We start from the raw sequence: 17462 nt of genomic DNA, 5'->3' as shown, positions 1-17462 counted from the left end.
CACTGGACTCCAAGTTCTTCAGTTTGGGAAATGAGACTGGCTATCCTTGATTCTCAGCCTGTAGGTGGCCTATTGTGGGACCCTGTGATCATGTGAGTTGATACTTAATAAACTCCCATATATCACGTGGTCATAGCTGGTATTGATGACTACATTCTTCTACTACCCCTCTGTATTCCCTTCACCTTCAGCAAGCACCCCAGCAGGTAGTGTTTCGTTTTTTGTTTTTGTTTTTGTTTTCCCCTGGTGGCATAACCCAAACCTGTGTTGGCTGTTGTAGTTTCCCATTGACCTTAATCACAGGGCATGGTAATATTAAGAGATGCCCTAATGGATCTCCTGTATTCTATGTATACTCTTCCTTACCTTTGTTGTAAAATTAAAGTTACCTTAGACTGATTTCATCTTGATAGTCTGGGTCAATCACCCCAGCCAACACTGTAACTCCCTTCTTAGCCTGTTGACTTAAAGGTAGGAGGAGTCCAAAGTGTCCAGGTGGCAATGCTAACTTCTAGTTTAATGGAATGATTGTTGTGTCTCCTGGTGGCAGTGTTTCTCCTTCTGGAACTAAGACCTCTAGGCCAGCAGAACATAATGTCTTGAGAACAGGAAGCAATATATTATATAAATTTATATAATATATAAATATGTATTATTTATATATTAAATATATATTGTTTTAATTAATTATTTATTATATGTTAAATATAAATTTAACATAAATTTATTTAAATATATATTATTTATATATTTATATATTATATATTTGAAATTGTATATAAAATATATATATATAAATTATATATATATTCCATTCATTCTGTCCCTCTAGAGAACACTGACTAATACACTTATCAATAATAACTTTGAATATAAATAACTAAACTTTCCAATCAAAGGACATAGACTGGTTGAATGGATTAAAAAACAAAACCCCAAGATCTGTTGCCTACAAGAAACACGTTTCACCTATAAAGACACTTATAGCCTGAAAATAAAGGAATAGAAAAAGATATTCCAGCAAATGAAAACCAAAAGATAAAGAAGGTCACTATAGAATGAAAAAGGAGTTGATTCAACAAGAGGATGTAATACTTCGAAATATGTATGTATCCAATACTGGAGGACTCAGATTTATAAAGCAAATACTATTAGAGCTAAAGGGAGAGATGGTCCCAATATAATAATAGCTAGAGGCTACAACACCCCACTTTCAGCATTGGACAGATCCTCCAGCCAGAAAATCAACAAAGAAACATTGGGCTTAATCTGCACTATAGACAAAATGGACCTACTAGATATTTATAGAACATTTCATCCAATGACTGCAGAGTTAATATTCTTTTCCTCTACACATGGATCACTCTCAAGGATAGACCATATTATAGGTCACAAAACAAGTCTTAAAACATTCAAAAAACTAAAATAATATCAAGTATATTATCTGACCACAATGGAAGAAAACTATAAAACAATAAAAAGAAGAATTTTAGAACCTTTATAAATACATGAAAATTAAACAATATGCTTCTGAATGACCAGTAGGTCAATTAAGAAATTAAGAAGAAAATCAAAAATTTTCTCAAAACAAATGACAATGGAAATACAACATACCAAAACCTGTGGGATACAGCAAGAGCAGTACTAAGAGGAGAATTTGTACCTATAAGTGCCTACATCAAAAAAGAAGAAAAACTTCAACTAAATAACCTAATGATTAATCTTAAAGACCTGGGAAACCAAGAGCAAACCAAATTCAAAATTAGTAGAAGAAAAGAAATAATTAAAATCAGAGCAGAAATAAATGAATTTGAAATGAAAAAAATACAAAATGATAATAAGACAAAACATTTTTTTAAGTTAAACAAAATTGACAAACTTTTAGCCAGACTAAGAAAAAAAGAGAAAAATTCCAAATAAATAAAATTAGAGATGAAAAAGGGGGAATTACAACTAATAATGCAGAAACTAAAAGGATCATTAGTGGCTATTATGAGCAACTATGCACCAATAGATGGGAAAATCTAGAAAAACTTGAGAAATTACTAGACCCATACAGCTATCAACATTGAACTGGGAAGAAATCCAAAACCTGAACAGACTAATAGCAGGTAACAAGTTCAACATCATAATAAAAAGCTTCCAGCAAAAATCAATCAATCAATCAATCAATCCAGGACACAGTAGCTTCACTGCTGAATTCTACCAAACATTTAAAGAACTAACACCAATCCTATGAAAACCTTCCAAAAAATAGAGAGGGAAGGAATACTTCTAAACTCATTCCATGAGGCTAATATTACTCTGATACCAATATGAAACAAAGACACACCAAAAAGGAAAACTACAGGCCAATACTCCTGATGAATGTTGATGCAAAAATCGTAAATAAAATACTAGCAAATCAAATTCAACAACAAACACATTAAAAATATCATTCTTCATGACCAAGTGGGATTTATCCTAGGGATGCAAGGATGTTTCAACATATGCAAATCAAACAATGTGCCACATTTTATGAACAGAATGGACAAAAACTATATGATCATTTCATTTGATGCTGGAAAAGCATTTGATAAGCATCTCTCTATAATAAAAACTCTCAAAAAACTGGTTATAGCAATAAAACTGGTTAAAACAATAGAGCTACCAAACAATCTAGAAATTCCACTCCTACATATATACCTATAAGAAAATATCAGTATATCTACACTCCCATGTTTATTGTAGCATTATGGACAGTAGGCAAGATTTGGAAGCAACCTAAGTTTCCATCAACAGATGAATAAAGAAAATGTGGTACATATACACAGTGGAGTACTGTTCAGTCAAACAGCTATATGAATTTTATATGAGAAGAATGAGATCCTGTCACTTGCAACAACATGAATGTAACTGAAAATCATTATGTTAAGTGAAATAAGCCAGGCACAGAAAGAGAAACATCACCTGCTCTTAATTATCTATGGGAGCTAAAAATTAAAGCAACTGAACTCATGGACCTTGAGAGTAGAAGGATGGTTACCAGAGGCTGAGAAGGGTAGTGGGGTGGTGGGGATTGTGGAGGAAAGGGGAATGGTTAATGGGTACAAAAAAACAGAATATATAAAACCTAGAATTTGCTAGAACAACAGGGTGAATATAGTAAAAAACAATTTAATTGTTCATTTTAAAATAACTTTAAGGAGTATAATTGGATTGTTTAAAACACAAAAGAAAAAGGCTTGAGTTGATGGATACCCTATTTACCCTGATGCGATTATTACATATTGCAAACCTATATCAAAATATCTCATGTAAGCTGTAAACATATACACCCACTATGCATCCACAAAATTAAAAATTAAAAATATAGATAAAATTATGCATTTATGTGGTATTTTAAATACTGTATAAATTTTGATGGAGGAAAGCATTATAATAAAATATTTTTATTAAATAAGAAAAGCTGTATAGCAAAAACATATTTGGAATTGTCCGTGGCACACACAGAATTCAAAATTGCATCCAATATGTTTTGGTATTCTGCCAATTAAAAGAGAAGTTGTAGTTACCCAAATTTATGAGTGTTTTTACATATACATAGAATTATTGAGCAACACGATTTTTGTTACTAGACTTATCTTGAATATAAAATAAATATTTCATTATGGCAGTATGCACTTTATTTTCTGCCAATGTCAATTAAACTTTAGTGTATTTGAGAATCTAGAGAATTACTTTTTAAATGTCTTAAAATGGTATTGAACATTTTGCAAATGAGCCCTCTAAATTTCAGCAACATTTTGTTCAAAATCATTTGAAATTTTCAATCAAAATATTCCATGAATGAAGTGCCAAACTACTTCAGCTTTTAAAGCTTTCATTGGATTGCTATTATTGAAAACAAATCTTGGGAACAGGAAGACAGTAAAATGTTTTGCTTAATCACAAGGGAGCAATTGAACAAATTGAATAATAAGAGCTCAAATTGTATACAATATTAAATTTTGAAAATCTGTAATTGTGCTTCAGAATGATGCTTTCCAAACTCTCTGTGATAAAGAACCAGTTTTGCTTGTTTAAATTTCAGTCCTCCACAAAATGATACTTTTAGAAAGTACAATAAAAGTAAGAGAAATTAAGTAGACAAAAATAATATACAAACTTCAAGCCTACTTTTTAAATCATTAGTTTAAGTGCATATAAAAGTGACTGTGAATATATACAATCAAAATGACCATATAGAAAAATAAAAGAATTTCAAAACTTCTACAAGTTGTTCATTGAAGTATACATACAGGCAAGTAATACATGGGAACACTACAAGACTCATGAAGTTTTATCATTCTGCAATCATAACTAAAGAAAAAATAATGATTGAAATATGGTTCCCCATATGAAACATATGAAACACCTTATGGACACTTTTAATGAACAGCATATTTATTAATATTTATGCTTAAGGTAACAATTGAGCTTGGTTCTTACTAATTAATCTAAATTAAATTGACAGTAATGCTTCTTGCAAGAGACTATATAGATCTAAACTGTTTATTTTTTTTAATAAGCATAAAACCACAGCAAAAACAAACAAAAAACAAAAAAACCACAGTGTAACAAATATGTCGATGGGAATGGAAGAAGATATTTTCTTTTTTGTTTCTTTTTCAAGACATAGTCTTGTTCTGTCACCTAGGAGTGAAGTGGCACAATCTTGGCTCACGGCAACCTTTGCCTTTCAGGCTCAAGTGATTCTCTTGCCTCAGCCTTCCAAGTAGCTGGAATTACAGTCATGCACCAATATACCCAACTAATTTTTTTATTTTTAGTAGAGATGGGGTTTTGCCATGTTGGCCAAGCTGATCTAAATCTCCTTACATCAAGTGATCTGCCCACCTCAGCCTCTATAGGAATGAACCACTGCATCTGGCTAGACTTTTTTAAAAACTTTTTTTAATGAGCTCAAATTATTAACTTTTTATTTTTATCTAAAATCACACTAGTGTTAACTGCAGTTTCAAAATTTATACTTAGTCCTTCATAGGTAACCAGTTCTGATAATTTATCCCATAAGCTGATAGTCAAATTTGTTATTTAATTTTATGAAAGGAATGAATTGCCTATGTTGGATCTTTTTGTGATGGAAAATAAAATTAAAAGTATTTTATCACATTCATGAGAGATTTGATGGTACAATTTTGTGGATATACAGTGTCTAGATCATCACCTACTTTATTGATTGGTTATCTAATTATGAAATACGCTGTAATAATGTAAGGAAGCTTTTTCTTTCAAGCTTCTAACTTTAATTTTTGCTCTTCAGTCTTATCTGCCACTGAAAAACCTGTTACATTCCTTCACTGTATGCATGTGTGATGGTTGATATTGAGTGTCAACTTGATTGGACTGAAGGATGCAAAGTATTGTTCCTGGGTGTGTCTGTGAGGGTTTTGCCAAAGGAGATTAACATTTGAGTCAGCGGACTGGGAAAGGCAGACCCACCCTTAATATGGGTGGGCATAATCTAATCAGCTGCCAGAGTGGCCAGAATAAAAAAGCAGGCAGAAGAATGTGGAAAGTCTAGGCTGGTTTAGTTGTCTGGTTCTATCTTTCTCCTGTGCTGGATGCTTCCTGCCCTCAAACATCAGACTCCAAGTTTTTCAGCGTTGGGACAGACTTGCACTGGCTTCATTGCTCCTAGCTCCTCAGCTTGTAGACAGCCTATTGTAGAACCTCACCTTGTGATCTTGTGAGTCAGCACTCATTAACAAACTCCCCTTTATATATACGTCTATCTTATTAGTTCTGCCCCTCTAGAGAACGCTGACTAATTCACTATGCAACAAGATCAGTAATAATTCTCAAAATATCAGGCAAATAAGCAAGTCTAGTCTACAATTCATATGTTTAAAAACCCAGAACCACATTATTTTCTTATCTTGGAGAAATACATTCTTGACAGAATTTTAACCCTTGATAACAATCACATCTGAGCATATAATAACAATTGTACATGACCAGTCTTCATAGAATCACATAATAGAGAATATTTTTGAATTTAACATTGGAGTAAAACTAGTATTGGTCTTCTTTTCTCTGAAATCATGTCCAACACTACCATCACCATTTGGTCTACTACTTCTGCCATATTCAAAGAAGGCAGGTCTTGTCAACTGTAAGAGCAAAGCTTATTATACCATCAGTAAATTAGGGTCAAAATAAGTAATACATGCTAGTAACCAAAAACAATCCAGATGAACTATGTAAGTGTAGTTTGTCTTGAAATCCATTACACAGCTGAGCACTAAAAGAAACTTAAATGAAACAAACTCCAGAAAGTGACAAGCCCTCAAAAGAGAAGAAAAAGCTGAGCATGGTGGCTCATGCCTGTAATCCTAGCACTTTGGGAGGCTAAGTCAGGTGGATCACCTGAGGTCAGGAGTTCAAGACCAGCCTGGCCAACACGGCAAAACCCCATCTCTACTAAAAATACAAAAAATTAGCTGGAGGTGGAGGTGTGTACCTGTAATCCCAGCTACCTGGGAGGCTGAGGCAGGAAAATCGCTTGAACCTGAGGGGCAGAGGTTGCAGTGAGCTGAGATTGCACCACTGCACTCCAGCCTGGGCAAAAGGAAAGATCCACAGCTCCTGTGTGCCTGACTGAAATGGAGAGTGAGGGGAGCAAGGGCCACTGAAAAAGGTAATGAGTATCCAGTCTAACTTTCAGCAAGCCTTCTAGGGCTGTGTGTGAATGATAATGGGATGCCCAAGATAGAAAGGAAGACTACACCACCCTCTAGTTCTTTCCCTCACATCTTAGGGAGACCTCAAATTGTGGCAGGGAGAAATTAGACCCCTAGGCTTAACTCCAGGCATTCACCTCACTAAGACTGAGGGAGGAGCAGAAGACTGGAGAGAGACCTCTCAAGTAATTCTTTTTTCACAGAGCATCTACGGGCTACATCCACTCTCCAGAGGCCAAGAGTGGTGTGGCAGGAATGAAAAGGATCACCCAAGGCATAGAAAGCAGAGGGCAAAACTGGAAAGCAAAGAGAACTCCCTCACCACTCAAAACTCTGGCAACCAGAATATAAAGCGGGAAGAGCTTGCTCAGAGGTCAGAAGGCAAGTGGCTCACCTGTGAAATGCAACAGACATCCTGAGATTCACCAGTGCCAGGACCCCAGGCCTTGCTAACAGGAAAGGCTCGACGTATTTTAGATCCCGTAGTGCATTGCTATCATGGTTTTATTGACTCAACAACCATTTAAATTGACCCACATGTTTACTCTTTCTGTTGCCTTACATTTCTCTTTAAATCTTTGAGTTTCCCTTTGGAATCATTTCCCTTTACTTGAAAAACACTCTTTAGTACTTCCCTTAGAATAGGTCAGCTATTAGTAAAAAGTCTTCACTGTGTCTCCAGTTTTGCAGAATATTTTTGCTAGGTAAAGAGATTTCTTATGTAAATGAAACTAAAAGTTTAAATGCTCTTTAAAAGGCTTATTCCTTGACATTCCAGAGGATTTCCCATTCCATAATTGGGTCATAGCTAGTTTGGACACTGTCTTATAGAGAAGCATATAGCAGACATAACTTGAAGATCTTTGCAAGATACCAGGTTTCATGTGGTCCAAAAATTTTACCAATATTGGTAGGATTTGAGGGTACTGAGCCCATCAACATTCAGACTATACTAACCAACCCTTTACCCAAACTAGTAAAATACCCTTTCTAACCACAACCAAAGGAGGGACTGAGGCCCATAGTATAACCACCAATAGAAATAGGATTTATTATGTCTTGCACTATCCCATGCAATACTCTTAACCTCCCTTGAATGGGAGTTCAAAATCGTAGGGTCATGACTAGAATGATTATACCTTGCTTACTTTCCAGGATTGCCTGATCCTCTGGATACAATTCTATCTACTAGTCATGACCCTAAACTAGTCAGAGAGTCATCTTCTTTGCAGTGGCCCCTTCTGGTACCTAAAATATCCCCACATTGTTAACCCTAACTTCTAATCATAAAAAAAAAAAAAAAAAGACTCTGACTAGAAGAACAAAGTGCTTCTGTAAAAATCATTACAGTGCTGTCCATAGAGGCCAGGCATGTAACAGGGCAAGGAATAAATATTGGAGCTATTTTTTTTTCTGTACAGTTCACTTTTACTCTTCAGGGACTCTTCAACTGCTTTATAGGAGTTGTTCAACTCCAGAGACTCTGCCCTTTCCAAAACAGATAATTGGCACACCTGCCATGTTAAATGATTCCTAGACTACCACATAGTCTGTGCCCTCTTAAGTACTATTTTATTTATGGAACCCATTCTTTGCTTGTTTCTCACAAATAAACCGGTTGCATCTCTCAGGTAATTATTACTGGTTTTGCTTGACATCCCATAGGAAACACGTCTCCTTACAGCATGTGCCCAGGAACTTACAAAATGAAGCCACACAGGCTACTCTGAAGAATTATACAGAAGAATCACTAATTTACTTTTGTATATGCATTATTAATGTAATAATTCCTATAATGGGGTATATACAATTGGAAAAGATAGTGAGAAATTTATACAATTGGAAAGGTAGTAGGAAACTAAATCTTACCTGATGTTATAAATGATATTTTCGTAGCTCTGAAAGCTCATTGGACCAATCTAAACTCTTCAGTTCAAGAAGTAATTATCACTGTTTTAGATTTTGATAATTACTAAAAATCACAGTTTTAGATTTTCTCTCAGTTTATCAATGTGGTATCTGTGTCACTGCTAACACTTCAGGTGCAGTTGGAGAAACACAACTGGTCAAATAGAACAATTCACCTCTGAGATGTTCACCTGGCTCTTCAAGGTAGACCCCAATAGACTGTGATGTGTTTCCTTGGTCTAGATTCTAATCATTCTGCTCTCAGTTTTTGTGAATGTTGCAGTTGCCAAGTGTGGACTTCCTGGAGTCATACATGTTTCTGCATAGTCACTATCTTATCACATAATCCAACTCCTCATTTGATGAAAGGAGAAACAAAGAAGAGACCCAGGTCTGACTCTAAACTATTGTTTGTTGTTTCTGAGACAACGTATTATCTAGGGATTCTAACAGTAGTGTAGATCTGGAATGAGAGTCTTCTCTGCCTGCCCCTCAGGTCTGGCCAGAACTTGGATGTAAGAAGAAGTTCAGGAGGAAGAATAGGAACAATCACCCCCACTAGGTATGTAAGAATGAGAACAATCGCTTTACAGTTGTAACTGTAGAATGCCATATAACTTGCATAATACTTCTTAGCTCACGGTATCATCTAGTTTGAATTGACCCTTGCCTTAAAAAAAAACAACAAAAAAAAAACCAGTTCATCCAAATGTTCATTCTGCTGCTGATATCATATCCTAAGGACTTCCTAGGGCAATCCATAAACAAGAAAAACTCATTCTTTCTTGGTGAATTAATTTGCAAATATTTTTTCAGAAATTCTTTTTAATTGTTCTTCCTTGCTGTGGTATGCCAGTAAAATTCTGATTATATCATAGCAGGTTTCTTTATTTAAGAGGCTTTCCACATATAGACTAGAATACAGATATATAAAAGCATCATATAAATACAATAATTTACCTAATTAGGTTATAGGTTAACACAAATATGAATGGCTTAAGAACAAAACAAATACTCAAGCAGACCCTGAGAAGATAAAGCAGCAAATGGATCTTCTCATCCTGAAGTATCAAAATGCTCTATTACTTGTTAGTTCTATAGCACTCTTCCTCTAAAGAACTCAAGAAGTTTGGACATACCTTGAAAAAGGCTTTTAAAGACATTCTAATACTTATTAGTAGTACTGAGTCTTTGTCAGCATAAAAACTTAAAAGAACATCCCAGGACAAAATAATGATCCTTGCTATAGACTAACACTGGAGAAACAAACTTGGATTGAGGACAGCTGTGGTCATCTGTAACAATGCCACACAAGGCAAATTGCTTAAACGTTCAGACCTCAATTTTCTCCTATAAAAAATGGAATCATAATATCTGCCATACTTCACTGAAAATGTTACTGAAAAAGTTAAATAATGAATATAAAAATAATTGTAAACTGCAAAATATGACACAAAGTCAATAAATTGTGTCTGTGTATATATGTTTTAGGTCTTATATAGCTTTTTATTCATGTATTTATATTCTTCCCACATCTACCCACTCTGCTATCCCCATGCCCACCATCCCAATTTTTCATACCCAAAAATCAAACTATTATATCTTCCAGCAAGTTGAATCTATACATTGTGAATTGAAAATCTCATTCATTGTATTTACTTGAATTTGAACCAATCATAGGAAGTAGCGTGGAGGAACTGGGGTGCAGCATAGAAAATCAACTTCAAAAAATGCCAACACAGAGGAATCAACTTCTTCAAATGCTTTGGGTAGCTGTATGAATCCAAAACAATTCATTTAGAATGTAATTTTGCATGTGATTAATCTATCATCTGGTCTGATTGCTTCTGGTACATTTTTATAATTATAAATTGAATGGAGAATAAAGATAATTCAAATAATCCTATTGGCTAAAGCATAGGGCATTAATTTAGTTTATAATAGCAATAATGACCTCAGCCCAGGACATTTCTAGGCAATTAATGACTGGCTGGAGTTAATGGCCCGAGTTTCAGCCAAGGACCATCAACTCCTAGCCGGTCATCAATCCTCAGAAAATGCCCAATGTTCAGATCCATTCAGAGTTTGACTTCATCCCAACTTTATAGTTTCAAATAAGTTTGTGCTTTACTCTTTTTCCTCAAATTCTATGTCACTTGTAAACTGGGTAAAAATAATTGACATTGTTTTTGAATAATAAATTAATTCATGGAACATAAGAACAACTAAATGACACATAGACATTATACATTAAATTGTATTGTAATGTTGAAAACAGAGTACACACCCAAACCAAAGGGTATTGATTTCTCTAACTCTACAACTTTCTCAAAATCAGTCCTGCTAAGGAAAACCTGGGTTGTGAGCCCCGAATTTCATGTTCTTAGTTTATTTCTCCCAGAGAAAAAAAATCAGATTTAACCTGTAATGTACGCATTTCTGCTTTCTACCTATCAGCCTATCCTGTTTGACTTTAAATTCTTTTCCAGAAGGAGTGGGAGACGTAGCAGAGAGAAGCATGACTTAACATGCAAGCCCAAGCAATACCAAATGACAATAGCATCAGTCATTTCAAGCTTCTCTAGAGTATTTTACCTATTTTTTATTCCCCTATCTCACAGGAGGCAGATGAAACAGATGAGCTGGATGACCAGCAGCATGGCACACACAAGCTCTTTGTGAGCTGTTCAAGCGGAGAGAGGGATTCGGCCAATCAGCCCCCATCTCTACGGGAGGCCACCAGGATGCTGCTCTCACCTCTCACCAGGAACCAGAGACTACAGAAAGAGTAATGCAGTGTCTCATTGAGTTTGCCTCCCATCAGCTCCCCCTCCCTTTTTTTCTTTCTGATTCCTTTGTTGTTTTAATCCATCATGAGAAAGCCAGAAGTCATGAAATGACAGTATGTAAAGTGACCTTTACAATCAGGGTCACTGGCCTGGAAGACATGGACTCAGAACACCTGTGGCTGTTAATAAACAAGAAGATGCTTTCATTCAGAGATCACACTTGTCCAAAGTCTATTCTATTCATTATCTATTTTTAAAAGGCAACCCTTTTAGAAATATGTATAACACATTGAAGTGGGCAATTCATTATCATTATTACTTACATTAACAACTAATGTCCAAAACAGGCCTCTTGCAGGCTGTGCAGTCATTGCCTGTAAAAGGAAACAGAATATCCCTCAGTAGCTGAACAAATATCTCCCAGAGGGGATTCCTCAACAGAAAATGGGAGATGTGTTGCCAAAGAATAAAGTCTGGTCGTGAAAAATGATTGATGATGAGAATAGTCAAAACAATGTTAATAAATGACAAATAACAATACACTCTTATAAAGTAAAGAGAAACATTGTATTCCCATCTTCTCTTACTTCCTGGGAAGATGAGTATCTGTCATTAAAACCATTATTCCTGCTGTCAAAATGCAGACATGGAATAATTCAAAAACTGTCACAAAGAACTTTACATATTGATGGTTTGATGTAGGATGGAGTCAGAAATAAAGAAATAAAAGTCCAGAAAATAGGATTCTCCCTATACCTTAATCTACCTTCACCCAGAGGCCACATGCAGATATGAGACAATAGAGATACTGAGGATTGTTAAGCAGGAGTAGTGCAATATTAAAAGATGATCTGTCAAATTTTGCTAAGGTAGATTTGATATGCTGGACTAGCATTTTAATTTGCTCAATATCATACAAATCAATACTAAATTTGGAGGAAAACAAGTAAGATCTATAGAATACAAATAATTTTTGAATTTAAGAAAAAGGTAATAATTTTGTTTTACTGATTTATAGAAAGCAGCTGATGATCAATGTCAACTGTCCCAATTTAATTTCTTGAAGCAGACAAGTTGATATATATTCTATAGATAAACATGTAACTAGACAATTGGTTTAGGACCAGATTTTCTCTGTTGGAATTCAGAAGGTTCAGGAATCTTGAACCTGTTTTGCAGAGGTAGGAAATGAATTCATGTCTGTCTTAAGACAAATCCTATGTGCTTTCCGTCTTACTGTGGCTCACATGCTAAAATCTCCTCCTGTGATTCCATACAATATGCTATTTCACCTAGAGGGATTTTACAAACCATTTAAATGCAAACAGGGAGAATTCACCATTACTCCACTATCATGGATTGTGTGTTTATGTACCCTGCTGCCAAATTTGTATGTTGAAGCCTTAACCCCCAACATAATGGTATTAGGAGGTGAGCCATTTGGGAGGTAACTAGGTCACAAGGGTGGAACCTCTATGATGGAATTAGTGTTCTTATGAAAAGGGAAATAGAGTTAGCTCAATCAATTTCTACTGTGTGAAGCTACAATGGAAAAACTGGCAGTCTACATCCCAGAAGTGGGCCCTCACCAGAACTGAGAATGCTGGCACCCTGATCTTGGACTTCCAGCCACCAAGTCTGTGAGAAATGCATTTCTGCTATTTATAAGTGACCCAGTTTATCGTACTTTGTTACAGCGTCCCAAACTAAGACACTAATTATCTATTTAACTTGTTTAACTATAAAACAAGACACGGTACATGCCCCCAAAAAGCTCTGATTTGCATCTAACTAGAGGTTAGAATTTGGAAAATCTTATTATCTAAGGAAGGCTGCAGCTTCAATCAGAGGGTGAAAAAGAGGTGACATCAGTATCCATAATTTAAAGCATGTCTTAAAACAGCCCCCAAAGAACACTTAAATGTTGATAATGAAGATCAAGAGCTGCAAGTAGCATACAGTTGCATAACCATTATTCAAACTACGCATGTAAGAAAAGACATGCGGTTAAACATTATTCCCAGTTGAGTCTAGTGGAAAAAGAACACGATAAAGGTACATATACACCTTTCTGGTTACCAAGTGGATGGTCTCTCTCCTCTTACCTCCTTGGATTAAAGGGTCTCTAAGATGTATTTAGCTTGTGAACTCCTACATTTAATTTCCATTTAGATTACACAGTGAACATTAATTACAGGTATACCTCCATTTTTTTGTACTTCATTTTATTGTGCTTCATAGACACTGTGGCAACCCTGAACTGAGCAAGTCTATCAGCCCCAATGTTTCCAATGTCATGTGCACACTTGTGTCAAATTTTGGTAATTCTTGCAATATTTTAAACTTTAAAAATTAATATTATATCTATTATGGCGACCTGTGGTCAGTGATCTTGGATGTTACTACTATAATTGTTCTTGGGTATCATGAACCCCACCCACATAAGATGGCAAAAACAGTAGGTAAATATCGTGTGTGTTTTGACACCTCCACGAACTGGCTGTTACCATCTCTCTTCTTCTCTTTGCACCTTCCTATTCCCTAAGACACAATACTGAAATGAGACAAATTAAAATTTCTACAATGGCCTATAAGTATTCAGGTAAAAGGAAGAGTCACTGATCTCTCATTTTAAATCAAAAGTTAGAAATAATTAAGCTTAATGAGGAAGACATATTGAAAGCCAAGATAGGCCAAAAGCTAGATATTTTTCACTAAACAGTTTGCCAAGTTGTGAATGTAAAGGAAAAGTTCTTGGAGGGAATTAAATGTGCTACTCCAGCGAACATACAAATGTTAAGAAAGCAAGACAGCTTTATTGCTGATATGAGAAAGTTTAGTTGTCTGGATAGAAGATCAAACTAGCTCCAACATCCCCTTAAGCCAAAGCCTCATCCAGAGCAAGGCCCTAACTCTCTTCTATTCTGTGAAGGCTGAGAGAGGTGAGGAAGATGCAAAGGAGAAAAGCTTGAAGCTGGCAGAGGTTCATTCCTGAAGCTTAGGGACAGAAGCTATCTTTATTAAATAAAAATGCGAGAGGGATCTGTCACTTCAGCTCTGGTTGCCTTGGCTCCACCTATCTCCTTGCTAGAGCCTGCTTCCCATCCTACCACCTCTCTGCTCTGTTCTTGTTGCTGAACTTCTTCCCCCAAAAATCTGGCAGGAGTAACATTGCCTAAGCCCAAGCCAGCAGTGGGCTGGGGGACCCAGTAAGTGTCCATGGACTATCCTTCAAATGACAACATCTTGTTCTTTGGCTGATACAATGAGTGAACAGTTGGTCAAAGAACTGCAGTTAGAGGTAGAAACTGTCACTTTTCCTCAAGTAGCTATTGCTAAAAGGCCATTTATTACTGGAGAAAACATTGACACTTCCAGTGACCTAATGTTGGCTCAGATACTACAGATGGAATTTGGCAAAGAATATGATGCACAACTTAGGCATAAAGAAAAGAAGATTCAATGGAGATAAAAAAAATTTCCATGTCCTTTGAAAATTATTGAAAAGTCCATCCTGATGAAGACAGTGATAGCTCTGAAGATGAGGCTGACTGCCAGGATACTCATGATGATCTCTACCGACTAGCAAAACCAGTTCCCACTCCCAAAAAGGGTTTTATTGGAAAATGAAAGGGCATTACCACCAAACATCATGAAGTAGTATGTGGGAGAAAGAATCCAGCAAGAATGGAAAATTTTGCACCTGCATTTCAGGTAGAAGACAGAATGGATTCAAAACTACCAAACAAAGTTTCTGAGGCTTCAAAACAACATACCTATTCAGAAGAACATCAAAGTGCCTTCCTCCACAAGAAAAAGGAGCACTCTACCAAAGAAAATGCAGTTGATCCTGAGACATGTTTTTTTATGTATGAAAAGGTCAACTCCGGAATGTTTGAGACAGTCACTGACTTTTAGTACAGGAGAGAAATCCATTGTCTTTCATGTATACAGAAAGAGCATGGAGGATGAATATAGTAAAGTCATACCTACACAATGTGCCATCATGGTATTTACAACAACCCTTAAAGAGTGGAAGAATCATGATCAATAAGTTAAAGATGATCTTAGGTATAAAGATCACTTCAGTGAACTAAGTCCACATAAGATTATCCACATGTGGGCAGAAAGCGAAATCCACAATCTCACAAGAATGCAGAGAACTAGAATCCCTTGTCCAACAGTTATACAACTTGAGTACAAGAAATACATTTTAACTATGTCTTTTATTGGCCATGATTATGTTCCAGCCCCTAAATTAAAAGAAGTAAAGCTCAATAGTGAAGGAATGAAAGAAACCTACTAACAAACTCTTCATTTGATGCAGCAGTTATGTAATGAATGTACACTTTTTCATATCAACCTCAACAAGTATAACACACTTTGGCATGCTGGAAAGGTCTGGTTGTTTGACATCAGTCAGTCAGGAGAATCAACTTGTCTTAATGGACTGGAATCATTGTTCCATGACTATAAAATGTCTCACAGTTTTTCCAGAAAGGAGTAGTAAGGAAAGCCATTAATGAATGAGACCTCTTCAATGCTGTTTTAAACATCTCAGCAGATAATGAAGGGGATTTTTTTTAGCTAAGATAGAAGCTTTGGAGACAATGAATGAAGATCACATTCAGAAGAATGGAAAGAAAGCTGCTTCATGCCTACCAGTATTTTATGGTGAATACCACCAATGCCCACTGCCTTCAATGTAAACACAGAGGTGATTGCCAGTTGCCAATAGCAAACAAAGTTATGGTTGTACTTGCAGTACCAAAACCTGAGAGCTATACAGTGATGTTTCTCTGCTTTTCCCCCTCCTTGTAACACATGTGCCAAATGTGTGGAATTTTTAGCTCAGCATTGAGAAAATAAAATCTCACTATCTTTAAGAAAAAGTGCAAAGTGAAGGAGCAAGTGCTGATGTAGAAGCTATAGCAAATTATCCAGAAGATCTAATTAAGATAGTCGATGAATGTAGATACACTAAAAAACAGATTTTCCATGTAGATGAAATAGCTGTCTATTGGGGAAAAAATGCCATCTGGGACTTTCATAGTTAGAGAAGTCAATGCCTGTCTTCAAAGCTTTAAAGGACAGACTGACTTTTTTATTAGAAGCTAAATGCAGCTAGTGACTTAAAGTTAAAGCCAATGGTAATTTATGATTTCTGAAGTACCAGGGCCTTTAAAAATTATATAAAAATTAATTCAAGATGGATTAGAGACTTAAATGTTAGACCTAAAACCATAAAAACCCTAGAAGAAAACCTAGGTAATACCATTCAGGACACAGGCATGGGTAAGGACTTCATGTCTAAAACACCAAAAGCAACCGCAACAAAAGTCAAAATTGACAAATGGGATCTAATTAAACTAAAGAGCTTCTGCACAGCAAAAGAAACTACCATCAGAGTGAACAGGCAACCTACAGAATGGGAGAAAATTTTTGCAATCTACTCATCTGACAAAGGGCTAATATCCAGAACCTACAAAGAACTCAAACAAATTTACAAGAAAAAAACAAACAACCCCATCAAAACATGGGCAAAGGATATGAACAGACACTTCTCAAAAGAAGACATGCATACAGCTAACAGACACATGAAAAAATGCTCATCATCACTGGCCATCAGAGAAATGCAAATCAAAACCACAACGAGATATCATCTCACACCAGTTAGAATGGCAATCATTAAAAAGTCAGGAAACAACAGGTGCTGGAGAGGATGTGGAGAAATAGGAACACTTTTCCACTGTTGGTGGGACTGTAAACTAGTTCAACCCTTGTGGAAAACAGTGTGGTGATTCCTCAAGGATCTAACTAGAAATACCATTTGACCCAGCCATCCCATTCCTGGGTATATACCCAAAGGATTATAAATGCACACGTATGTTTATTGCAGCACTATTCACAATAGCAAAGACTTGGAATCAACGCAAATGTCCATCAGTGACAGACTGGATTAAGAAAATGTGGCACATACACACCACAGAATACTATGCAGCCATAAAAAAGGATGAGTTTGTGTCCTTTGTAGGGACAT

General features: G+C 35.9%; 1 protein-coding gene, 2 long non-coding RNA genes and 1 pseudogene across 27 annotated transcripts in view; 3 read left to right on the top strand and 1 right to left on the bottom strand.

The window, feature by feature from the left end:
• LOC105481748 (uncharacterized) overlaps nt 1-7012 on the top strand; it is a 32049-nt gene extending 25037 nt beyond the window's left edge. Inside the window, exon 3 of the long non-coding RNA XR_011614736.1 lies at nt 6929-7012. This is a non-coding gene — a long non-coding RNA (uncharacterized lncRNA). The remainder of the gene's footprint in view (nt 1-6928) is intronic.
• LOC139359089 (uncharacterized) overlaps nt 1-17462 on the bottom strand; it is a 672031-nt gene that overhangs the window by 250147 nt on the left and 404422 nt on the right. For 23 of the 25 annotated variants that reach the window (XR_011614728.1, XR_011614729.1, XR_011614724.1 and 20 more), the window contains one exon: nt 11746-11796. Coding sequence is in view for 16 of the 25 variants with exons in the window: in XM_071081236.1 (XP_070937337.1) it covers nt 11746-11796 (51 nt within the window). In the remaining 9 variants the exon portion in view is untranslated. Of the gene's footprint in view, nt 1-1890; nt 10407-11745; nt 11797-17462 lie in introns of those variants that run through there. The other 2 variants (XR_011614731.1, XM_071081223.1) reach the window with 1 other exon arrangement.
• Nucleotides 8943-11403, top strand: LOC112426651 (uncharacterized). Its single transcript, XR_003018040.2, has 3 exons — nt 8943-9024; nt 9130-9195; nt 11255-11403. It is a non-coding gene; the product is annotated as an uncharacterized lncRNA (long non-coding RNA).
• On the top strand, nt 14453-16131 carry LOC105481749 (serine/threonine-protein kinase RIO3 pseudogene; annotated as a pseudogene).

This window comes from Macaca nemestrina, chromosome 16 (assembly GCF_043159975.1).
Source record: "Macaca nemestrina isolate mMacNem1 chromosome 16, mMacNem.hap1, whole genome shotgun sequence".
Lineage (NCBI taxonomy): Eukaryota > Metazoa > Chordata > Mammalia > Primates > Cercopithecidae > Macaca > Macaca nemestrina.
Note: the sequence above shows the minus strand (reverse complement) of the source record. Positions and strands in the feature narration are given on the sequence as shown.